At 42.6% G+C, this 27,177-nt stretch overlaps 1 protein-coding gene across 7 annotated transcripts in view; it reads right to left on the reverse strand.

Annotated features, from left to right (window-relative positions):
- LRCH1 (leucine rich repeats and calponin homology domain containing 1) overlaps window positions 1–26,175 on the reverse strand; it is a 196,555-nt gene extending 170,380 nt beyond the window's left edge. For 2 of the 7 annotated variants that reach the window (XM_033104477.1, XM_033104474.1), the window contains exon 1: window positions 25,593–26,171. In XM_033104477.1, coding sequence (XP_032960368.1) covers window positions 25,593–25,899 — 307 coding nt within the window. In that variant the 5' untranslated portion in view covers window positions 25,900–26,171. Of the gene's footprint in view, window positions 1–25,592 lie in introns of all 7 variants that reach the window. The other 5 variants (XM_033104478.1, XM_033104472.1, XM_033104476.1 and 2 more) reach the window with 4 other exon arrangements.
- Between the last annotated feature and the right edge of the window lie 1,002 nt (window positions 26,176–27,177).

Consider the following 27,177-nt stretch of genomic DNA (forward strand, 5'->3'; position numbering starts at 1 on the left):
GTAAATTGGTCCAGCAACTATGGAAAGCAGTATGAAGGTTCCTCAAAAAATTAAGAACAGTTACCATGTGACTCAGCAATCCCTCCCCTGGGTATCCACCCAAAAAGTTCAAAAACATTTATCCATAAACCTATATGTACCCCTATATTCACTGCAGCATTATTCGCAGTGGCCAAGACATGGAAACAACCAGTGTCCTTCGATAGGTGATTGGATAAAGAAGATATGGTACATATATACAATGGAATATTAGCCATAAAAAAAAATGAAATACTGCTGTTGTGCTGGGGACCCTGCTCGCTGCGCCATTTGTCACGCAGGGTGGCCTGCGGGGCCTCTAGTCCCGCTCCACACATAAGAACGCAGGATATGGCTAGGCCAAAAAGGAACACTCACAGAGCCATACGTAGGGGAGTCATACCACTATAGTCTCACTGGAGGCTGGATCCACATGATCTGCAACTTGCTGTCCACTTCTCTGCCTGCCAACCAACCGACTAACCAACCAACGCAGCTGCGGCAGTTATACCAGGGGCTACCCGAGCCAGCACCTTTCCACGTGAGGCCGAGAGCCTGGAAACTGCTCTCTGGGACTCTGTCCCCACAACTGCCGTTCGTGAAAACTTGGGTGGATCTTGAGATTGTCATGCTAAGTGAAATAAGTCAGGCAGAAAAAGTCAAGAACCATTTATAGTTTCACTCATATGTGGGATGTAAAACTGAAAGCTACAAACAAACAACACAAACAAAAAACAAACAAAAATCATAGACACAGACAATAGTTTAGTGGTTACCAGAGGGTAAGGGGTGTGGGGGGTGGTAGAAGAGGGTAAACAGGATCAAATATATGGTGATGGAAAAAGAACTGACTCTGGGTGGTGAACACACATGCAATATACAGATGATGTATTATATAAATGTATACTTGAAACCTATATACTTTTACTAACTAATGTCACCCCAATAAATTAAAAAAATTTTTTTCTAAACTTGAAGAAAGAAAATCCCGCCTAAGGATTGTTACAAGTAGGAATGAGACCACTCCACCCTCCTCCTCCCAAACACACATGTACACAGCTTTAATTAGACAGATGTACACTAGAGAGAAATGTCTCCTTCAACTCGGGAGGAGAACCATGTGTGTACAGAGCATATGAATGGAAAGCACTCCCCTCCCATCCCCTAGCCCAGTTCTAGTGCCATAAACAGAAGGCCAATAAGAGTTCTTTATTTTGATAACCATACACACATCCTGTGGTTCTGTGAAGCTGTACCGTAAAACAGTCTTCACCAAGGTTTGGGGTGCAGAGCAGAGCTTAAACTCCATACCTATAAAATCACGAATCTGCAGCAGAGGACACGATCCTTCGTGCTGGTGACGATGGGGAGAAGCAGCGGCACAGAGCCAGCCCTTCTAGCAGTTTTCTGCTCCTACAATGGAGTCATTGCCAAGGTGGGACAGGAATAGAAGGACGGAACCCGAATGAGCACTTCCACCCAATAAGAGAAGGTGGTTCTTGTCCATTAGGTATATTTGGGTCTGATTTTTTTCAGTTATCTCACTGTCCACTGGCCAAAGAAACCCGTCATTGTAATACTTAAGAATGTACTTGTAAATATTGAATGTAAATCGCATCCAAAGACGACTAAGCAGAATCTTTATTATTACTGCTGCCAAAAAGAATTTTGCTGGCTGAATTTATCCAAACAGACAAGGAAAAGATGAAGCAAAACCAAGAAATATCTCATAAAACAAAACAAACAAACAAAAAACAAACAATTCCAAGCAACCAAAAGTAAGTGAGTGTTTCCTAATCAGTTTTAAGTTATATGGGTTGACTTTTCGTAAATCTTCAAAGTCGTTTAACTTCCTTTTTTAATACTTTAGAACAGGCGCATAATGGTTTATACTATATGTTTGAAGAGAGGGAATAATTGAGATGGAAATGCTTTAAAAAAACAGGAGGGGGAACACACAAATAATTATTTTAAGTCTTCCAATGGACGAATGGAAAAACGTGTCCTCTTTACCAGTCAATCATACAACCAAATCTGAAAGTGCCTGATCATGCAATCCAAAACAGTCCCGCCTGGTTCTTTCCCTGCATATCACTTGTCACCACTTGTCATTATATATTGCTAGTTTATCCTCCACGAGACTAACTGGCAGCTCCAGAATGCAGGCATCACATTTTGTCCACCACTGTGTATGAAGTACCCAGCCTGGAGCCTGGTAGTCATTCACTCATCCATCCATTTGTTTGTCTACTGAGTTCAAATATTTATTAAGCTCCTACCACGGGCCAGACACTGTCCTGGGAACTAGGGAGACCAGTGACAAGAGAAAAAGAAAAACAAGGTTTCTCTCAGCATTTGATGATGGAGGGGGAGATTGACAAGAAAGAAGCAAACAAATACATAACAAATCATAATAGCGAACAATTACGGAGTGCTGCTCATACGCCAGGAACTGCTTGACATTCTTTACATGTTCTACTCCCCAAAGCCCTCTGAAATAGATACTATTATCATTTCTATTTACAGGTGAGGAAACTGGAGTACAGAGAGGTTATGTAACTTGCCCGAGGTCACTAGGCCAAGGAAGTGGAGGAGCAGGAACCCCAACCTGGGCAATGACATTCCAAGCCACTGTGCACACTGCTATACTCATCACACATCCTTTCTTCCTCTCTACCTCCCTCCATCCTCCTTTCCTTCCATCCTTCCCTCCTATTTTGTCTTTCACCGAGAGCTAAGACACCATGCTACAGCACAGGCTGTGTCCCAAATTAAAGTCACAGAGCTTAAAGCGTTGCAGTGAGTCCCAGGATGGCTCAAATTTAAGACGATAAACGTACCTGGTCAGAGGAACACAGCCTGAAAGGAGCTGCAGCTGACCAGTCAGCCAGGGGGAGACAGTCAACGTCCTCCACCAACAAGTAGCAAGCTTCAGGCTAGGTGCGTACCACTGACGACCCGCGGACAGTCAGAACAGAGTCCCCAGGCACTGCCAGGGATGGGGAGGGCAAGGAGAACAACGAGTGCAGGAGCGGCCTCACCCCCACGCTGGCACACCAAGGGAATAGGCAGACAGTTCTATCAGTCAGGAGATATGTTCCCAGACTAGTGACAGACAAATGCAAGTCCCCAGCACAGACAGGGCTGGGGAGCAGTGAGAAGAGCCCTCTTCTCCAAAAAGAACTCCTTTGGGGACACCATAGTTCAAAAAGCAACTACTACCAATATCACACACACACAAACACACCTACACGAACCAAGTACCGTGTAGAATTTGTTGTTTTAATCATCACAGCAACCTCATAAGTTGTATGACTTTCACTTTACAGATGAAAAATCGGAGCTCTGAGAGGTGCGTGAATTGCCCCAAGTCACCCAACTAGTAAGTAATGGAGCCCGAATTTGACCTTGATCTGTTGAACCACAAGTCTATTTCCTAAACAGCTATGATGGTCATAGCAAGAAAGGGATGGAAGCCAGTGACAAAAACATGGTGATTTAAGCATTTTGGCATTTTATACTGGGAGAGCTCTCACACCATGTACAATTCTAAGAAGCTCCAAGGCCCTGGAAGATGACACACCTAGCACACTTTGAGAAAACCCAGGGCACACAGCTAGCATTTCTCCAGTTACTGAGAGCACGAAGGGCTGTGTCTGGAACACAGAGTCGGTGCCCATCATTCAAGAGTCCACACTTGAATGTCTTCTGATACTCATGATAACAACACATCACTGCGAATACCACTGACAACTGGGTTTTGTTTGTTTGTTTTATTTTTTTGGCACACAGCACACTCAATAGAAACACTCTACGGATAAAAATGAAAGTGGAAGACATATTCGAAGACCCAGGAACCACACCTGATGCAGACCTGTCCTCTCATTTTGTGGGGTTACTTCTACTAACAACTGAGATGCATAAGGTGCTCTGGGCAGTTGGAGAATGTGTGTTTTGATCACCAAAATTCTAACATATTCTAACACAGTTCTAGAACATAAAGGAGTTCTTTTTCTGTTTGGGTTTTTTTGTTTTGTTTTGTTTTTTAATAGTAATAATTCTGAAGATGAGTTCCATGATGAATTTCAATGGTCTACAAATCCACCAAGGAAAGGCCCTGGGCAGCCAGTCATTAGTGTTTAATTCTGCACCTGAGAAGGGTACTCAGAAGTAGGGATGTCAGCTCACTGGAGTAGACCAAGAACAGAGCAACCGCAAAACCTGAACAGGAATACTAAGTCATCCTCTCCTGTCTTTTAATTTTAGACATTCCTGCTCTACTATAGTACAATTCTGGAAGGTATAAAGTAAATCTCTCAAAAGATACCAAAAAAAAAAAAAATTCTGCAATTGCCATGCCAGTCAAGAATCTATTCCACTTTTCTGTTCTTACATTGTCTTGTCTCAAAATCAACATTCTTTATGGGTTCCACTCTTCCTTGCTAGAATATATGCTTTATATGCTCATGCTTCTAACAGAATAAAAAGGACCTTTGGGTTTTGTTTTTTTTTCCAATCAACATATAACTAATTTGAAAGTTTCACTAGTATCCTGCACTGTGCTAGGCCCTGCAGAGAATAAAAAATGAAATACAGATGGAGTTCCTCATGCAGAGTCTCTCTAAGGGCAGAAAGACCTGGTTTAATTTTGATGTCTCCACTTCTCAGCTCCGAGAAAAAAACCCCGAGGCTTTTGCTTTTGTTTTTCTTTTACAGGATGGTGAGAGATAATATGTTAAACCACCTCTACTATATGCTTAGGAAAGGCACACTCAATGTCAGTTCCCTTTTTTTTCCACTCTCTTGAAGGAGTTTGTGAAGAGTCAGTAAAAGTAGGATGTGACTCATCAAGTCAAACTGGATTTGAATCCCAATTTCTCCACTTAGTAGCTATGTGTGATCTTAGGTGTTTTTTTTTTCCTCTGAGCTTTAATTTTCTAATCCATCTAATAGGGAGAAAATATATACTTACATCCTAAGATTGTTTGGGGGATTAATTGAGAGAAGCCACCTAAAGTACAAAACACAATACTGGTCTCAATAAATGAAGCTATTATCTTTCTTATTATTAACTGGAGGAAAGGCATGAAATTAAAGAACAATTAAGGATCAACTCAATCACTTAAACCACCTGTTATAGACCAAAAGCCTAAAGTTCAGAAAAAATGGAGGTGAGTCGGGGAGAGGGAGGCTGGGGTTTGGAACACCATTGAAGAGACAAGAGTTGAGATTTGGGGATGGCTGACAGGGACTAGAGAACTGGAGTTTTATTTTGTGATTTTTTTTCTTTCTGTTTTATTTTATTTGGCAAATGCAGAGAGGAACGGAAAAGTATGATCAAAGGTGAAGTAGAGACACTTAACCTGGAACATACGGGATAATAAAGAAAAAGGCAACTAGAGCCCGTGAGGAGGGCAAGAGGAAAGCCTGGTGGGATAGCAGGGTGGCACCAGATTCCACGGACGCCTTAGATCCTGTCAGGCAGCTGACCCTGGGTGGGTAGGCAGGAGTGAACATAGTTGTGACGTAGGAAATTTGCCAAGTGATATGCACGTGGTCCCAGGTCTACAGGATAAACCAGGAGTCTAGCCAAAGTGTTCACTCGGACTTTCTCCAGTACAAGGCAGTTCTTTCTGATGACAGTGTGCTTAGCTGGAAAGGTGAACGCTTTAGTCAGACAGCTGGAGTTCAAACTGATTCCCCCACTTTCTCTGTGGGGATCTTGGGCAAGCTGCTTAACATCTATGAGCCTCAGTTTCTACACTGGAGAAAATGTAAGGTAAATGACAACTACCTCATAGGCTGAGGGGAAAAATGAGATCATGTCTGCAAAGTGTGTCTGACACCCAGTAGGTGCTCAATTGATGCTCTTAGGACTTGGGCTTCGTTAGCTATCATCATTCCAGTGATCCCAGAAAACTTAGCTCAGGATCAGTTTTTTCTATCAATAAAATAAAATGCCACTTAAAAATAGAATTAGAATATTTTATTAGTATGGCTGTATAGACAGTTAACAAGCTGTTTCAAAATAGAAAAATAAAGATCAAAGAATCTAACCATTAAAATAGAAATATTGTTCTTCTAATAGTAGGTATTGATTCAGCCATAAACCCCAATTATGCTGTGTTTTAAAACAGCTTGTCAGTCAGGGATAAAAAGGTACTGGAAATGTTCTACTTTTTAAGTTGAATAATGGGTACATAGGTGCATTTGCAGTCTACCTTATTAAGGTATAATATATACCGGGGGTGCCAAAAAATGTATACAAGTGGACAGTTTGGTCACCGTTGCTCAAGCAGCAGCTCGCCGTAATCAGAAGTGTCTGGACGCGGATGGTAACCACTTTGAGCACCTCTTGTAATTGCAGAAATCAAACGTGACTTGTATTCCTCTTTTGTTATTGGTATATATTGAATATTACAATTTTAATAGTTTTTTTCCTTTCTTAAAATGTATACTTTTTTTGGCACCCTCTTTATATACAACAGAATGCACCCATTTTAAGTATAGAGTTGGATGAGCTCTGACAAATGCATATGCAGGTGCACTCACCATTACAATCAGGAAACAGAGCGTTTCCATCAGACCTTGCGCTTCCCCAGGCAATCACCTCCCCGTCACCAGGCCCAGCCTCCTACCTGCTCTCGGTCCCTATGTCTATTCTACTATCATCATTAAAACCATGCCTACATTTTATATAGATGCCTTTCTATGCATGCTATATTTCATATTTTAAAAGTGAAGGTTGTATTTTGCCCACTAAAATTAACAACACATGCCAAAGACCTTATGAGGATTTCTTGGTGTGAAAGTAAAAAAGAGAAACCAACCAAACATTGTCTTTCCTTCAGATGACAGCATTCGGGCAGCTGACAGAGATGACCAGGATAAGCTGTACGATTCTAGACCCAACCTGACACTAACTGGATGGAGGTATGGGCAAGTCACTTCACTTGTCTCCGTTTCATTTTATTATTTTTTCTTTCTGGTTTTTTTGAAGGATTTCAGTAACAAATACATTTTAATGCTTATCTACAATAACAGGAGTAGGAAACAAAAATGAAAAATTCCTTAAACTTGCTTAAGTATTATCAACCATGTTGTATTCAGATAAACCAGTTCCTTCTTTACAGCTGGAATGAGAAGTTAGGTATACACTGGAGATAGCTACTTTCAGACATTATGCTAAGAGGGGTGACAAACTCTTCATACCACATATAACCATTGGGCATAAATGTCTTACTCATAGTAACTTACTCATAGTAACATAGATCCTTACTCATAGTAAGGATCAAGTAACCCTTGATCCTTACCAATTCTTTGTTTTTCTCTCTGTATTTTTTATCATGCTCTAATTATAGTAACACTTTTGATCACCTGCTGAACTCATCTTGCCCATAACCAATCTTGGCTAAATCATGTCTTCTGATTCCCCTAAACCTGCTCCTTAACAGTCCAGAGTTTTCTGGAAAAAGTCATGTAACAGTGCTGACTGAAACCACTACGAATGTCATTTCAGTTTCTTCTTAACAGATGGTATCTATGGTTTCATATGAGTGGAGAGACCATATAATTTTTCACCCAAATTGGTATGTGTTCAAAGGAGGTGCTATTATTCATTAGGCCAGGGCAACAGATCTAAACAAGTCTGTCCCCAGCAAACCTGGGTTTAAGATGACACTACTTATGAATATCCTATAAGAGCACCTCCTGTGACCTACGGTTCTCTTGACAAATCAAAGTGTTACATAGCATTACAAAAAGTGGTATGTCCGAAAGCTGAAGTCTTTGATCCAAAGGTGATGGGGCTTGTCCAAGTCATGTGGTAATAAAAGATTACAAATAAGGCTGACCAGCTGCCAGAAGAGAGAAGAGGTCTGAGACATTGGGACACAAGAGAATGCACACACTGAAACTATAAAACCACTTTGGAAGAACCCAGACAGCCTCATTATGAAAGCACTTAGCTAGGTAATCCTGTCTTTGTCACTCATTCTCTAAAAGGCAGACATTAAGGGCTCTATCAGGGTACATTACCTCAGAATTCCCACTGTGCAAATTTCATATGGAGATACCAAGTCTTCATTAACATACTGATTCGAAGGGCTTTGCAGGTGGGGGTGGGGAGCTGCCAACTAAATTTCATGAAATAGATCAGACTTAGGCACATCAGCACTCAAAGTTATAGCATAGCGCCCTTTAAAGTAATGCACAGATACAAGAAAGCATTAATTGTAAATATCTGAACAAACCACAGCTAAGCATTTATTACAAGACTATAACTACTGGAATGACTGGTGCAACTAAAATTACCTTTGATTTATCCAGGCTTTCTAAAGACTAGGAAAAAACACATAATTGCCTTAAATTGCATGCAGAGATTATCATCCACACAAGGGGACTGCACAAAGAGAGATCTGTTTGCCTTCAATTGCACAATCAGATTCCTTTGAAGTACATAAATTTGCATAAACAAAAAATTTTGGTTATCCATAAACCATGGTGTCATTTCAGCCAAAATGAGCTGCCATGCTATTTAATTTATAAAATTGTAAAAGCAATGATTTAATGTATTGAAGGATCTTCATTACAAAATAAAATGCATTTTTATAAATCAAATGAATGATAACTACTTAATAAAACAGCTTTTAGAATGCAAGTATTTGTATTACAAAGGCAATATTCTAGAAAGTAAACTATTCGAACGCTCACCCAATGGCTATTCATTCATTTCTCACTGGAGGGAATAAAATCTAGTAAAATTTAAATAGGCTGTTGAATTAGATTACACATTATCAAGTTTAACAAAATTTTATACCAAAAATAAAAACCCAAATGTGTACATTTTTAAATAAGACAGCTTGGAGAATTTTTAAAACTAGTAATTGTTGCTTGCTTTACAACACAGTTCTTAGAAACTGCAAACAGGTGAAGATCAAGACTAAACTCCTGTGAAAACACCTGGGCCCTGCACCAACTTTCAGATAGGTGAGGGAAATAACATTAGTCCAGAATCTGCTCTGTCTCTGACTCACCCCAAGGACTGCTGTCCAAATGCTCCCGGCTAGATTCTCACTACAAAATCTCCTCTGGTCCATTCCTCCAGGTCTAAATATTCAGTGACACTATAACAGAGCATGGCAGGGACTCGGGCAGTCCACCAAGAGCTCTGATTCCAATTTGGGCTCTGCTTTACTGGATCTACAAACGTACTCAGATTGCCTGACAAGTTTCCTTCTTGGCAACAAGGACACTACCTGCCTTGCAAAGTACCATATTTTGCCGTGTATACTGTGCTTCCGTGTATAATGCACACCCACATTTTTGGCCCAAACTTTCACGGAAAAACATCTTTCATTCTAATTTTTTAATTCAAATTTTTATTTGTTTACGGTACTTGTTTTTTGCATTATACAGGCATTTTAGCATTTACGTTTTAACATATTATTTATAAGAAATTTTATGTAACAACTAATTATAAAACACAAGAACAGATACAAGGTACAAGAAATTTTATGTACCGGTAACAAATTTACGATATTTACGCATCATAGAAGGCCAAGAACTCTTCCTCATTGCAAGTTCATCGTAAATTCAACAAAACTGAGTATTGTATTCCTGGGTATTAATTTGCATACAGATGTCGTTATTGATTTCTAGAGTTACACTTTTATCTCATAAGCATAAATAAAAGAATTAAAAACATTTATATAGATACGGAATTAGTACTACCCATGCATAATGTGCACCCTTATTTTTCCCTCACAAATTTAGACCAGAAAAGCACATTATACAGGGCAAAATATGGTAGTTGTGAGGCTCAAAAGAGGAAACACGCTGGAGGATCCAGACAGTGTGTCCTATCAGTTCCCTTATCAGTAAATTCAGGGTGATATGGATCCTATCCTAAGGCTTTTAATGAACTAACTTCTGACCGAAGTTCAAAATAAATACCGGCTGCCAGGAAAACAGCGAGAAAGGAAGAGACACATTTAAATCTATATATTTATTCTTAAATCTTTGCCTCCTCATAGACATTTTCTCGCTTCTTATATAAAAATTATTAGCTATACATCTTCAGAGCAGTTGCTGAGAACATAAAAAGGTTCACAAATTGTTCTTTGTCAAGAGCCTAAAAAGGTAATGGATTGATTTACTTTAATCTGGAAAAGGATTTCAGTCAGTGGCAGGACTCTGGCAGAGGACAGAGGAAAGCTGTACTCCCACCCCTCTTCTGAGGCCCAGCCCCTCCTTCACACCGCTCTGATACTCCTGCCAAAAAACAAGCCTTGGTCCCAGGCACCTTTCTCCTGAATACACCACGTAGCCCCAGAATATGGCTCTTCATTCTCCACTGGGAGAATTCTGGGCCTCCTCAGGATTTTCCTTGTCCCAGTAAAATCAAATCAGACCTAAGAACACCGCTATAGGGAGGAAGGAATGGAAGTTGCATTAAAAACTCAGATGTGATCCTGGCTCAACCACTCACTAGCAACATAACCCAAGGAACACCATTTAATCTGCTAGTCTGGGTTTCCTCACATGGAATTTAGCCCGGAATATGTAGAGCTGGAATAATAAAAACCACATACACTGCTGTCCGCCAAAGTCTGTCAGAAGAATATAAACAACGCTTACACACACTGAAAGCATGTATACTCAAGCATCCTGGATATTAAAATCATTTCATTAATGTCATACTCTAGGAATTTAACTGGTCTTTTTGTGCCTTATCAGATTGAACCTCTTTTCTAAAGATAATGGAGTCCAATAATAATAACGGCAAACATCAGTGCCAGGCATTGACCTAAGCACTGTATACATAGATTCAATCACTTATTCCTCACAATAATCCCATGATTATTATCCCCCATTTTATGATGAGGAAACTGAAGTACAGGGAGGTTAAGTAGTAGCCATGTCCTGGGAGAGCCAGGAGTGAGACCCAGCCAGTCTGTGCTCCTAGTCACTCCGTTAATGATACACTGACAGCTTCCAATTATTTATCTTCCTGAACAAAATGATGACACATAACGCCATGGGAATCTAGGAAGGCAAGTGACATCTATGGATCACAACCTGAACTCTGCACCTGACTTCACGAATCGTCACCAAAACTCTGAGGGAGAAGAGTGTTTTGAGTTTTAACAAATTACAAACCTGACATTCAGAGAAATTCAGTATCTTGCTTCAAATTGTAAAACTAATATATTGGGGAGATAATACATTAAAAATATAAAAATTAAGTAGAGAAGGGTTTAAGTTCCTTCCTGTCTCCCTCAGCAGGCATCTCTTGAGCCAGCTCCTCCTTGGCCTAGAAGCCTCATCAAGTCCCAGAGCCGACCCCTCTGACTTATGCCAACCCTTGCTCCCCACACCAGTGGGATGGGATCCCCATTCTGCTGGGCCCATTGACCAAGGGGCAGGAGGTGGGGAGGGAAACTTTCTCACCTTGGGTCAGAATGGCCAAAGGGGAAAGAATCATCCATCCCCAAGGGGCAGGAGCTTCATTCACAGCCTGATGCCAAGATCTCCAGATTCAGAATTTCTTGTCAGAACCAAGGTTGCATTTTTCCAAAGAAATAATAAACCACCATTAACACGAAGGCCCACCTCTGCTAGGGTTAAATAGAGGGTTGGCGAGAGAACCAAACCACCACTTACTACTTGATTTCCACAGGAAAATGTATTCCAAGTTCTAAGAAAAACCTTGCTACGAAAGACCGTGGTGGACTTCTGGTTTGTGAGTCAGGGACTGCCCACACGCCTTGTAGTATTTGCAATCCAATTTACATGGGGCTCAGGCATGTCTCCCAAACCACATGCAGTAAAATCCTAAATTAACACATTTAATCTGTAACCACTATTAGTTTTATACCGTATTTTCTCCAGCTTGGGACCAGATGTTATTACAGGTTTCACAGTATTTTTTGTTCTTTTAGGGACCTTCCACATCAGCCATGTATCTGGGTTGGTTTGATCCGAGAACTCTATAGAGGGAGGGAAGTCTTCCATCCATCCCAATGTTGCCTCCTCCTGGTGCCACGGAAACAACCCTTTGGTGTGAGGCTGTGAGACTGTGCATTGGCTCAGGTGTCCACCAACTTGCTGTGTGACTTTGGTCAAATGACTTAAGCTCTCTGGGCCTCAGTGTCCTCAACTATTAAATAAGGGAGAGATGTAAAAGGATGGTTTCTAGATATCTAAACTCCCTCTTCAGGCTACAATAGACAAGAAAGCCATTTCAGGGGCAGGTGAATTTGAACTAGATATAGGAGTTGGGTGAAACCTAGATAAAAGCTATAAGAGTGTATTGAGCTCCTATTACAATTAAAACAAACACTTGGCAAGCATTAAATACTACATATATCACACATATTTAATACATATATTTACATATAAATCACTTGGAGCAATACCTGGCACAGCAAAAGCACTTGATGACATCACCAGTTGTTATTATGATCATTGTCTTCACAACAACTCTACTAAGTCCATATTATTCCCATTTTACCAGTGAGGAAACTGATGTTCAGGGTTTAAATTATCTGGTCAGAGTGACACAGTTTATCATCAACCAAGCCAACATTGGGACCCAGGTCTTTGAGGCTCAAGAGACCCGTTTTTAATCTCTAAGCTATAGTGATGGAAGAAGAGGGAAGAAAGTCCCTTTGGTGAAGGGCTAAACAGCTTTATCTGAAAATGACACTTATCAATGAGAATGCCACACATGTACAGTACTTTCCGATATGTTATCTCTTTAATCCTTATGCAATTTTGAAAAGTAGGTAGAACTACGTACTGTATGTCTCTATTTTCTTAATCATCCACAGCTCCTTACACATGATAGGTGCTCAAAAACTGTTTAATTTTACTATATTGGCTATTTTCAGGCAATACTTGATACATTAAAATCCCTATCTCCTTCATAAGTCACTATAACTCACCTGACTTCTGGATATAACACTGGTTATCAAACACATGGAAATATTGATGAGAGGCAACCTCACCTTTGTTTTAACTATTGTTGAAAGAAAAGAATGACCCTAGGGACTGGTCGAACAACAAAAGGAAGATTCTAAATTTCTGAGAGATGGTGAAAAGGCAGGGGGCCCAGACAAGCCAGAGTCACCCATTTTTAAGTATAAAGGTGGCTCCTTCCCCATTTCATGGCACATTCACATCAAGTGCTCAATCGCATTTATTGAGGCCAGGATCTGAACGCTGTGTTAGATCCTGGGAACGGGATGGAGAACAAGACAGGCCTGGTCCCGGCCTCATGGAAGGGCAGCCTTGTACATGTACAAAGCCAGTCTACCCAGGATTGGGGCGGGGGGAGCTGTAGCCACCAGCTACACCAGGGGTTGCAGGTGTGCTGGGCTGAGCTGTGTCCCCATAAATTCATGTCGAAACCCTAACCTCTAGTACCTCAGAATATGATTGTATTTGGAGACGAGACCTTTAAAATGATAATGCAAGTTAAATGAGCTCCTATGAGTGGGACTTCATCCAATGTGACTCATGTTCTTATATGAAGAGGATATCTGGACGCACAAAGAGACATCAGAGATGCGTAGGCACACAGGAAAGGCCATATGAACACACAGGGAGAAGGTGGCCACCTACAAGGCAAAGAGAGATACCTCCCAGAAAACCAGCCCTGCTGACATCTTGGACTCTCAGCCTCCAGAACTGTTAGAAATAAATTTCTATTGTTTAAACCACCCAGTCTGTGGTGTTTTGTTTATGGCAGTCCGAGCCAACTAATACAGTAAGTGACACTGTGAAGTAAAAAGATGGCTTGTGAGAATAAGGTCATCACCAAGAAAAGGGCAGCAGATCAACAAAACTTGCACACATAGGGGATGACACCATGATAGATCCAAGATGATGGATTAAAACTGTAGAAACTAGGAAAGAATGCAGAAGAGATCCAAGATGGTGGAATAGGTAAATGCTGTGCTTGCCTCATCCCGTGAATACATCAAAATTACAACTAAATTATAGAACAATCAGCGTGGAGAATCATCTGCAGTCTAGCTTAATAGAAGTTTTATAACTAAAGATATAAAGAAGAAGCCACGTTGAGATGAGTAAAAGAAACGGAGATACGAAACAGGCTGCGCCCACACCCACATATGGAGGTTAAACTCAGGAGAGGTATCTCGGCCACAGAGGTTCCCCACAAAGGAGCAAAGGACCCCAAACCCCCACACCAGGCTCCCCAGCCAGGAGTACTGGTGCCAAAGAGGAGCCCCCACAACATCTGGGAGTGAAAAACAACGGGGATATCCACCCTCCCGGTGGGACAGAAGGCAGCGGGAAACCCAGACGTCCCCTTGAACAGCCCGCGCGCAGATTCACTCGCTCGCAGGTACTCACCTTGGGCTCTGGTGAGGGGGTGGGGGGGGGCCGTGTCGGAGACATATAGGGAGAGACAGAGTTGTGTAATTTCAAGGCGAGGACTGAAGGGACAGTCGACATTTTCCCTGTGTGGGGCCCTCCTCCATACACATGGACAGGCAGGTGCCATCTTTCCTGTGTTAGGCCCGCCCCTACTGGCCAAATCTAAATCTGATTGGCCTGGTGAGCTCCGCAGCTCCACCCTGCTGACTCCCTGAGACCCTGCCTCACCCAACTTGCTTACCACAGGAGGCTTTATCAATGGCTAAACTCTACAGAGCCAGCAGGTGATAGCAGGCCTCAGAGTGTCCTGGCTTTTTGCAGAGCTACCCTAGACCAAGTACTAGTGGCAGCCATCCTCAGTTTGACATGTGGCCTCTCCTACCATATTTCCCCCAAAATAAGATGGAGTCTTATATTAATTTTTGCTCCAAAAGACACATTAGGACTTATTTTCAGGGGATGTCTTATTTTTTCATGCACAACAATCTGCATTTATTCATGTACAGCAATCTACATTTATTCATTTATTTGTGTACAACAATCTACATTTATTCATATATAGTCATGTCATCTTCTTCTGGAACATCATCGTAACTCTCCAAACCCCAAATTCCAGCTTGAATTTCTTGCGACTCCATTTCCTGTAGAACGATTGGACCCAATCTCTCATGTCCAGCAATAGAGCTCTCCCTAAATGAGCACTTCTTGTCCATGAGCACTTATCCTGTTCATAGTGCATTGGCAACACAGCTGTCAGTGATTTTATCCCATGGATTCTTCACCCAAGTCACGATCTCTTGCAGGCTAGGCTTCACAAAGTTTCCACGCTGATTTCTCTCCCTTTTATTTTCAATGCAGTCGTTGATTTCCATGCACAAATGGTCCTTGAATGGCTTGTTTATTGCAATATCAACAGTCTGGCGATTGGCAGTCATTCCTGAGGGGAATCATTATTTGATCTATTCTTCTCTCTGCCAGGAAGTTCTTCATGTCTTTAGCGCGGCGAGTGCTGGCTGAATCCCAGACTAGCAGACCTCTTTGGCCACCTTGCAAAACAAGTGTCAGCATTAAATTGACCCACTTCCTTATAATTGCTTGTGTGCACCAGGTTTTTTTGGTTTCAAGAACATAAATGCCTGAAACACGTTCAACCTTATCTTTCTTGCCCTTACTGATGATTAGAGGTGGGGCTTTCTTTCCATCCAGATGAATTGCCAAAATACAAGTAACATATGCACTTTTATAACCAGTGGAGGGAATGTAGATTGACGAGGCACCCCTCTGATCAACTGTCGTTTGAGATCCTTGGCCCATAAACACTGCAGTTTCATCCACAGCAATCGTGTTGAAGAGTTGGTATTTAGAAAAGTGGATGCCATCAATAAAGGACTTGAATGCAAGTGCATGTTTAATAACTTCAGTATCTCCCAGCTTGAATAGTGTTGTCGATCTTAGAGACAGTTCATATCACTGAAGAAAGCCATCCAGCCAGTGTTGTGATGCTTTGAATTCTTCTGGGGATATTTCTAACTGTGCTGTCATTGCAAGGGCAAATGCTTGAATATCAGCCTTGCACACAACCAAAGCCTTTGCTCTCCTGTCAGCAATCCATTCACAGATGATGTCTTCCAGCTCAGGAAATAATGGTTGCCGACCTGATCCACACTTGCGCTTCTTAGTATTTCCCTCGTCCACCTGTTGACTGAGGTTAATGTATTCTGCTCACTATTTTTGGACCATTCGGAGATCCAACTTCTTCCCTTTGTAGAAAGCCGTAGATTCTTGCCACGGGAGTCCTCCACGATTTCCTTCTTGTACTCAATGGAATAGCTCTTTCTTTTTGCACTCGCCTTGTCTGGGGGTCCAAATATTATTCCCTTTAAATCTACCATTAAATCAAGTGCTAATTGAAGACTTGACAGGAGTGGCAACAAAAATGATGGCAGTTAAAAACGATGGTCCACAGAAAAGCGACGAAAATTGCAGGCACCAAAATTCAGAAAATGTTTCTTTATTTCACACAAGTGCATTAAGTACGTACGTTACAACACATGACATATTGAATTATGAAGATTCATGTTAGACACAACCATGTCCGTTCATTATCAAGTGCGCAAGTTATACGTGAATTGTATCTGTACTCCAATTGGTCATTCGGCAATAAGTCTCGAGTTCATCCGTTTACATAGGTGTTTACCTCTCATCCAAAGGCGCCCACTTGGGTATTTAGAAATTCTTAATTATAATTTATATTATCATTATTTTAAATATTAATGTCAATAACATTATTTATTTATACTTAATTATATATTAATATTATTATGTTATAATTCAATACGTCCGTCGAGTGTGGCAATGGACGTAGTAAATGCATCCGCCTGGCTGACGATCTTAACTGGGGCTTATTTTGAGGGTAGGGCTTATATTACAAGCATACTGAAAAATCATGCTAGGGCTTATTTTCCAGTTAGGTCTTATTTTGGGGGAAATATGGTACGTGACTAAAGGTACAGCACAGGCAGCAACCAAATGGATCCTTTGTAGCTCCTACCAGGTACTCCCTGGCCAGTCAGAGCCAGTCACTGACCTGGGACTGCACCACAGATCATCCCAACAGGCCCCAGAATCAACATATTTGGAGGTTAGCTTCAGGCCACAGCAGAGCACCATTAATTAACCCCACAAGCGGGACACATAAAACATGGTCTCAACAGGCAACAGAGCCCACTGGGGCAAATCCCATTCCGTGGAGTAAGCCCCCTGCACAGCAGCGCATAAGCTGTAGACAAAGCCCACAGCCAGTCAGCCTGAGGGTCAATACCACCCACTGACATGCAAACAGCAGTCAAGGCTCAACTATAACAGGAAGGCACACACAGCCCACACAAGGGACACTCCTGGAGCACCCAGAGCAGGTGACCAGAGAGATTGTGCCAGGCCCCCACAGGGCACCTACTACATAAGGCCATCTGGCAAGACTGGGCAACATAGCAGCGCTACCTAATACATAGAAACAAACACAGAGATGCAGCCAAAATTAGTAAACAAAGAAATATGTCCCAAATGAAAGAACAGGAGAAATCTCCAGGAAAAGAACTAAAAAAAAAAAAATGACGGCAGGCAACCTACCAGATACAGAGTTCACAAAAATGGTTATAAGGATGCTCAAGGAACTTAGTGAGAACTACAACAAAGAGATAGCAAGCATAAAAAAGACATAGAAACCATAAAAAAAGAACCAGTCAGAAGCAAAGAATACAATAACTGACGTTAAGATTGCACTAGAAGGAATCACCAGCAGGCTAGATGAAGCAGAGGATCAAATCAGTGACTTGGAAGACAAAGTAGCAGAAAACACCCCATTGGAATAGCAAAAGGGAAAAAAAATTAAAAAAAAAAAAGAAAGAAAAAAAACAACAAGGATAGTTTAAGAGACCTCTGGGACAACATCAGGCATGAAAACATTCACATCCTAGGGGTAGCAGAAGGAGAAGAGGGAAAGCAAGACATTGAGAATCTATTTGAAGAAATAATGACTGAAAACTTTCCTAACCTGGCAAAGAAAATAAACATACAAGCCCAGGAAGCATAGAGCATCTGAAAAAAGATGAACCAAAACAGGCCAACACCAAGACACATTATAATTGAAATGCCAAAGGTTAAAGACAAAGAGAAAATCCTAAAAGCAGCAAGAGAAAAGCAGTTTGTTACCTACAAGGGAGCTCCCATAAGACTGTTAGCTGATTTCTCAACAGAAACTTTGCAGGCCATAAGAGATTGGCATGAAATATTCAAAGTGATGAAAAACAAGGACCTACAACAAAGGGTATCCTACCCAGCAATGGAGCTCCCATAAGACTGTTAGCTGATTTCTCAACAGAAACTTTGCAGGCCATAAGAGATTGGCATGAAATATTCAAAGTGATGAAAAACAAGGACCTACAACAAAGGGTATCCTACCCAGCAAAGCTATCATTTAAAATCAAAGGACAGATAAAAAGCTTCCCAGACAAGAAAAAGGTAAAGGAATTCATCACCACCAAACCACTATTACAAGGAATGGTAGAGGGACTTCTTTGAGATGGAAAAAAAATTAAAAGATCAAAAATTTGAATAATAAAATAGTAATAACTACATATATGTCTACCAACAATTGCTTTCAATGTAAGTGGATTAAATGTTCCAATCAAAAACCTAGGGTGGCTGAATGGATAAGAAAACGAAACCCTTGCATATGCTGCCTATAAAAGACTCACTTCAGATCAAAAGACACAAACAAACTGAAACGAAAGGGATGGAAAAAGTTACTTCATGAAAATGTAAACAACAGCAACAAAAACCTGGGATAGCAATACTTATACCAGACAACACAGACTTCAAAACAAAGGCTATATCAAGAGACAAAGTAATCCCACTTCCTGGTATTTATCTGAAAAAACCCAAAATGCTATTTCGAGGGGATGTGTGCATCCATATGTTCATTGCAGCAATGATTACAATGGCCAAGATGTGGAGGCAGCCTGGGTGTCTGTCGATGGATGTATGGATAAAGAAGAGGTAGTACATATATACAATGGAATATTTCTCAGCCATGGGAATGGGTTCTTGCCATCTGTGGCAGCATGGATGGACAGGAAGGGTACAGTACTAGGTGGAGTATGTCAGACAGAGAAATACAGATGCTATGTGATTTCGCTCATATGTGGAATCTAAAGAACAAAATAAACAAACAAAACAGTAACAGACTCATAGATACAGAGAACATTTTGATAGTTGCCAGATGGGACGGAAATTCGGAAGTTTGGGTGGTGAGTGAAAAGGGGGAAGGGACTCAGAAGTACAAATTGGTTGTTACAAAGTAGTCATAACTGTTTATGATGTCAGATGGGTACTGGATTTATAGGGGTGATAGATGGGAGGGGGTTGGGAGGCAGGGTGAAAAAGGTGAAGGGATTAAGAATTACTAGTTGGTAGTTACAAAATAGTCATGGGGATGTAAATTACAGAATTGAGAATATAGTCAATAATATGATAATAACTATGTATAGTGCCCTGTGGGTACTAGACTAGTCAGGGGTTCACTTCTTAAATTATAAAACTGTTTAACCACTACGCTGTACACCTGAAATTAATATAATATTGAATGTCAACTGCAACTGAAAAGTTAAATAGGGGGCTGGGACTGTGAAGGGCAATAAGTGGTCCAAATTTCCAGGTACAGAACAAATAAGTCCTGGGGATGTAAAGTATAGCATAGGTAATATAGTCCGTAATATTGTGATAGCGTGGTGCCGTGTCAGATGGTTGCTAGACTTATCACGGTGATCACTGCTTTAGGTATATAAATGCTGAATAACTATTGTGTACACCTGAAACTAATATAATATTGTATGCTAACTATATTTTTAATAAAAATAAATATTTTTTAAGTGTAGAGACTAAAAGTGGGCTGTGAGTGGGAAAGAGGAGACAGAATAATCTACTGATGTGTATCCAGCACTTTCTTTCTGTGATAGGCATGGAGGGCACATAAAAAAAATAAGGAAAAACCCCTGCCTAGCCAGACCACACAGACCAGTAAAGGAGGAAAAAGCTTAAACATGGGAAAAGTACCAAAAAAGGAAGGCAATAACTAGCAAAAAATGCCATAAGGAAATAATGCTAAGGTGCCTTAAGGCTGTGCATGATTCACCACTGAGCTCTCAGGGAGGGGCTGGCAGGGAGCCTCTGTGATGTGAGCAGGCTCAGGTACTGGGCACAATGAGAGTGGGGTAAGTAGAATCTTACAGGGCAAGGAGCGGGCGGGGAAGTGAAGGAAATGACCTGGAAAAGTGAAATGAAGGCAATCTAGAGGAAGGCCAAGTCAGGCAGTCTGCAGAGGATGCTATATTTGAACTTGTCACTGTTGCCTGCAGAGATAAAGGGAGTGAAATCACGGTTAAACCGATGGAACCAGGTCAGACGTATTGAAACTACTCCTAATGCTATGCCATCAACATCCAAAATATCAGACTATTAGAGGAATACACTGTGTAGCAAAACGCCATGTCTTGCACTGCAGGGTCAGCTGTCAAAAGCAAGGCCACAGGAGAAGCCAGACAATTGAAAAACGAAGGTGGGGCTTCTTTCTGACCATCTGGGGAGAACAATGAAGAAGAAATTGAGGAGTCACTGAGCCGGAGGGCTCCTGGCCCTGTTTCATCTCCCAGGTCTTAGGTCCCCTCCAGCAAAGAGACTGAGGTAACACAGCAGAAGGAAGAAGAGCAAATATCAAAGATGCCAAAATTGTCTAGCCTGACCCTGGTGACTTAAAAATGTCCTGGAAGACTTTCAGGTACCGTAAACTGAGTTGGCTCAGTGTCAACATCATATTAACAGAGGAGCAATTGTTTCTCAATGGGCAAAAAAGTAAAATATTTCTGTTTTGCAAATCAAACATTGTTCTTCTCTAATTTGTTTTTCCTTTTTCCCCACCTATATCCTCCTTTATGGCCAGTGAAGGAGGGTGTGGTTGGGGCAAACCATGAACATGCACAGAAATCTGACTATGAAAGCGCTTCCCTTCTATTGCTTTGCTGGGGTAAGCAAGAGAAGCCAAATTCTCATAGTTCATCAACTCTCTGTTCATGTAAACATTCTCCCTTTATTTCTGAATTACTTTGTGGGAATAGATGGCTTCCAAATGTATGACTTCTAACTACAGTATATGGAGGCATTACTACTGAACTCTTAAATTAAGATGAAGAAAACACAGGTGTGCTTCAAGTTTGCATCTATATCGGTAGGCCTAGTTTTCTATTATTGGTAGGCTGATGTGGAATTCTGACCTTTCTTTTTCTCTCTTTTCTTTTCTCGCCTTTTTTTTTTTTTTTTTTTTTTTTTTTGGTTAAACAATTCACATCACTCACCAAAAAAACTTATCTGAAATATAACAGCAACTGAAAATTCTGGTGCATAAAAACTTTCACACAACAGTAAAGTAGTGACAATAATGGAAGCCTCTGAACTTCCTGTAAGTCATACATAAATAAAAGCATCAGATATGTAAATATAGTTGAGGTTTATGTCTTATATCCTTAAATCTTTTATATTAGATTATAATTTTATAATTTGAAATAAACACTGCAATTAACACCAACTTACCTTAATTCCAACAACTGACACAATTATTGAAAGAGTTCACAAATGGTGATCTCGGTGGCATTACCAGATCTAAGCTCAGGCCAGTTTCTACTGATGTCTTTCTAAGGCAGAAGTCTAATTTTCCAAAAAGCTAAACAAAATCTGGAAAGCAGCATCACAGTTTCTTTGTGAAGCATAGACAAAAGCTCAAGTTATGAAGCCTGACTGATGAACCCCTAACCACCTTAACAGAGAGTTAATAGCATTTCTGCCATTTAAATTGCCAAATCTCTGGAAAAGCATACTCAGCACAGCACCTGGGGAGAGAAGACTCTGGGAGATATTAAAAGAAAAGTAAATGCTGCCCAGTCCGAACATAAAAAGTCTTTATAGTTATATCTCTGTCGGCAGAGATAGATATATAGATAGATAGATAGATAGATAGATAGATAGATAGATAGATAGATAGATAGATAGATAGGCAGGCAGGCAGGCAGGCAGATAGATAGATAGATAGATGGATAGATAGATAGATGATAGATAGATGTGAAAAAATCTATCATCTATCTATCAGAAGGGAAAAAATAGAAAATCTATCTATCAGAAGGGAAAAAATAGAAAAGTACACATAAAAGAGGGAAACAACTTACAGTTAAATAAGCAATGATAAACTTGAGCAACAGGATAGAAAGTCTATCCTGAAGGACAGCAAAAGCAAACGGAAAATGACCTGACAGCAAAAGCAAACGGAAAATGACCTCTGAACTGATCAACATGGACATGGATTTCAAAAGGTATCTACCCTTTAAATGCTTACACCAAAAAAAAAAAACGCTAAATCACAACACGAAACATTTGTTTGCAACAAAACACACACAAAAATGTAGTGTTATTTAACTAAAGTTTAAAATAGTAAGGCGTGCCAAATTTTGGCCTAATAACAATACACACTCACCAAAAATCAAATGAGATGTTGCAGCAACTCACAAACTATCCAGTAAAATTATTTCAATGATGAAGGTCAAACTTTGGGCTGAAGTGAAACCATCAGGGTCCAATCACTAGTTCACCATCTAAATCGGGGTGCGATCTTGAGCATATTACCTGACTTCTCTTATATACCATCTCCCCAGCAGTAAATGAGGCTATGAATAGGCTTCTAAAGAGGATTTTGAGGGATAAAGCAGATAAAGTACTTGGCACACAGCAGGGTGCACACACCAAGTGCTAATCTTGGCTCTTTTATTCATACTTCTCCCATTCAGCCAGTGTCACCTGTACCGCAGGCCTGTATGGATCAGTTTTTCTTTCTCCTTCTCCCCTGCAAAAAGACCAGACCCTGACAACAAAACTATTTTAACTCAAACATGAGTAAATCAATAGGCTCAAAGTGAGGGCCTGAGTAAGAGTATTTTTCCTTATTGGAGCGACCGTCTAGGTATCTACTGAGCAGCCCAGGGCCTCTATGTTTCTGTGTTTACATCTTCTGTTCAGATAAGCTACATTGCCCAAGAGTGAAGTTCTGCATAGGTGGCTGCCAGAAGAGGTACTTTTACAAGGCATAAACCCAATGGCCTGTACTGTAAAACGGAACAGTGAGGAAAATCTTTCTACATCACTCCCTATCTTACAAAATTGATGAAAAAGTACACTTTCCATCTTAGGTCTTTAAGGATCTTCAGTGCAATTCTGATTTTAAGAGATATTCTGTAAACTAAATATTAACCCAGGAGAAAACGCTGTCTTTATTGTATACGTTACTACTCATACTATCCACTCTACTAGAACTCTATATAAAGGAAATGTCAACACTGCAAATTGGAGGTAATTTTACCTTTTGCTTTATTTTGGTGTTTACTCTTTCAAATACGGAATGGAGCTCAGCAAACGTCTTTAGAACAAAGGGCAGAATACATTTGGTTTACACCCAAAGATATTTTGCAGAAGCAACTCTTAACACATTCAGATACTCAAATTTCATGTAAAAGAGCTGACTACATTGAATACTCTTTTATCTTTATCAGGTTGTCTTAAGTTTGTACAAACTTTTGGTGACACTCCCCCTGCCATAATTAATATTGCATTATTTTCTTTACTTGAGTTAACATTAAGACTCTGATTTTTAACTCTTAGAAATTTCTGAGTATGAAACATGTGCAAATGAAGTTCAGAATTAAAAGCTTGTAAAACTCACAACCTAAGCTCACCACAAGCAAGCAAGAGAGGAGAATTGGAATATTTGTAAGCATTTCTCACATAGCAGGTTCTTAACTGAAAGACGTCCTTGCTTTTAAAAGCACGGGTTTTCTCAAAGAAATGCCAACACAGCAGACACATCAAGTTCACCCAGCTTTGGAAATACAGGGCAGCATAACTGAAGTAGAGGAACAACTTTCATGCCCCCTACTGAAGGTACAAGCAAGTTATTATTGGTCATGCCAGCTCCATTTTCTGCAGTTATATCCAACCCTTCCATTGTTCATAGGGCACTCTATGGCAAAAGGGAAGTAGTACTTAGACTTTTTTAAGTTAATGTTTCAGGCAATTCTTGGAATAACTTCCACTTGAGAAAAAGTAACTAAGAGGTCCTATCAAGAGACTCCCCAGCTGTTGACAGCTCAACTCTGGAAATTCCCTCTTTTTTGCCCATTCCTGACTATCCCTAAATCCAAATTACAAAGTGTAATGACCTGAAATGCCCCTTTCGGCTCCAATGAACTCAGAACTCTGCCTAAATACTCACTGGGACCCTTGATAAATGTTTATTGAATTAAGTGGGGGAAGGCACTGGAAACCTAGCTCCAAAAGCCAACGGCTTGCTCCCCTGACCCACCCACCCCTTCCTTACCCCACAAGAGCAAACTGGGAGACCTGGAGCTGAGAGTTCATCCAACATCCAGGGGGTCTGACACTGGGCTCACACGGGAATGACAGCCAGAAGGTCTAGGCCGTGGTTCCAAAAAGGGGCACACGCTGCCCTGGGAAATGTTGGGAACTTGGCAAGATAGGAACCCTCCCCGAGGGAGCTGAACCAGATCATAAGAAACCAAGTCAGTTCTGTAGGGATCCCAAGGCCTGAATCGCGTCTCGCCACCCTCCTTCCTGCTTATAGACCCCGCACCCGTAACTCCAACTACCAAAGAGAAAGCAGACGTCTTAGAAATATGTCAACACATGACATAACTTGAAAAGGCTGGCTGCTCATTGGCGCGAGTTACAACTTGTCTTGCTCACACAGGAAAACCGGCTCACTTTAATTACTTTTCTTTTAATAATGCCATGCCGTCCCTTTCAGGGCCCCCGCAAATATCGGGTTACTGAGAACTAGGTAGCCTCAGAGGTAGGAACCAAAACATGTGGGCGGTTAGCTAAAAGCAAGGAACTAAGGAGCCGACCGCCCGTGAAGGGGCTGCGGTTTCGGATTCACTACAATCGCAGCGACTCTTTCCTCGCACAGGCGCAGGAAGAGGAAGCCTTGGCACCTCCTCGCAGTGGGCACCAAGTTGCCGGATCGCTCGGTGATGTCGCGGAGGGGCCTCGCGGCACTGCGCCGAAGTCCTCGGGTCGGCTTAGGGCGCGCCACCTTTGTCTGGGTTTCCCCACCAGGATCGGCGACGCCCCGACGCAAAGAGGGCTTGCCTGGGTCAGAGGCGCAGACGCGGCGCTCGCATTCCCAGCCCTGCGCTGGGCCCAGGAAGCCGGCGCCGCAGCCTGAAACCTCCCACTTCCACTGCGCGCCCGCAAGTCCCAGCACAGCGGCCAGTGCCCTGGCGAAGCCGCCTCAGGATGGGGAGCCGGTGACCCGCGCATTCGCAGGCATAGCGGCCGATGCACCCCAGCTCTCCTGGGGCTGCACAGCCGGTCGCCAGGCGAGGTGGGAGTCACCGTGCCCTCCGCGGGGCCCGCCTCTCCAGTGCCCACGCGGTCCCTTACTCGGGAGAGCACGGGTCGATGGGCCCCCCCAGCGAGGCCACATCTCATACTGGCTACCGCCTCGGGGAAGGCACGACAGACAGCCATTCACACCCACTGCCTGCCCCTCTCACCTGCCTGCACCGTGTCCGAGAGGTCATGCCCGGGAGCCGCAGTCCTGGGAAATTCCTTCAATTTCCTGGCGCTGAGGTTCAACCCCCCGGAGTTGGCCGCTTCCTCCAGCGCGCGCTCCAGCCCCCGGTTCAAGGGCAGGTTGAAGCCCCCACTGCTGCCACTGCTGCCTCCCGCAACCCCGCTGTTGGCTCCGGTTCCTCCGTGGTGCTGATAGTGATGGTGGTGGTGGGGATGATGGTGTGGGTGAAGAGTAGCCACCGAGAGGGCAGAGACGAAAGGTTGGGGTTCGCTTCCCAGCGTCGCCATCTTCTCCCGCCCCCCCAACCCCGCCCCGCCGCTCCTGCGGAGGGGTCACAGCTCTTCCCCGGGAGGGGGAGTCGGCACCTCGGACCGATTCCCTGCAGCGCTCCACCGAAAGATGCTGGAAGAAGAGGAGGAGGGTGTGGCAGGCGCGCGGAAGAGGGGGCGGGCGAAGAGGAGGCAGTAGCAGCTCGGTCTCGAGGGTTTCCTGTCCCCGGGAAGCTAAGGACTGCGGCGGCGGCGGCAAGCAGCGCGCATGTGTCTCCACCCGCCGCTGCTCCCTCCTCTAGGCGGCGATCCCCTCCTCCGCCCGCTGCTCTCTCCTCCTCCTTCCCCCAAGCTGTCAGTCCAGCCCCGAGACTTCCTCCGTGGCTAGCCCGGCTGGCACTCGCTGCTTCGCTGCGCTCGGCCCAGCAGTCGGGGTACGAGGGGTGGGGGATGGGGGATGAAGGATGGGGGTTGTGCGGGGGTCATTTTCATTTAGATCCCGAACTCCTCTGGCTTTATTTTTGCTGCCCAGAGTATGTTAGGGGACAAGAGGTTTTAGGGGGTCTGGGCGACAAGGCAGTAGAAGGGATTTGAAATACAGTGAGATCACGGGGAGGTGAGAGGTTATCTCATTTCTGCGAATTATTCTGGCTCTTTGACCCGGAGTTCCCCCTCAGAGGCAGTTTTCCACTGTGCTGTCAAGCCACCAGATAGTCCCTGGCATTTGGGCGCCTGCAGTGAGCCAGGCACTGGTCTGGGGAGTCTACATTAATTATCTCATTCATCCAGGAACCCCGTGAGGAGAAAAATTGTTTAATCCAGCCTACAAAGGAAGTTAAGAAACTTGTCTAGGGTCACCCAGACAGTCAGACGCAGAGCTGGATTTGAACTTTTAGCCCTCAGACTCTAGGGTTGTCCTTCCTGTGTTCTCTGAGGCCACCAGCAGACAGGAGTAGGGCGGGAAAGTGATGATAGAAAACTGCAGACCCAGAAACGAAAGACTTTCAAAATGAGGGTAGTTTTTACGGTGGACAGAATACATTATCATGTGAGGGAGAGTGGCTGCCTGTGGCTGACTGAGCCCCGGAATTGGGTGGTGCAGGGAGAGGTTAGAAAGTTAGTGATCCCAACAAGCCAGTAACTCAGTCATGAATTGAGCCTGTGCACAGGTCTCTTAGTGTCCTCGTGCTGCTCCTTTTCCTTGCCCCTATGGGGCATGGAAACTGCTTGCAAGCAAGCAAATTCATGTTCTGCTCAGATCAAGGCTGGCACACCAGCTGCTACAGAACATCTGAC

Source organism: Rhinolophus ferrumequinum, chromosome 4, assembly GCF_004115265.2.
Source record: "Rhinolophus ferrumequinum isolate MPI-CBG mRhiFer1 chromosome 4, mRhiFer1_v1.p, whole genome shotgun sequence".
In the NCBI taxonomy this organism is placed as follows: Eukaryota; Metazoa; Chordata; class Mammalia; order Chiroptera; family Rhinolophidae; genus Rhinolophus; species Rhinolophus ferrumequinum.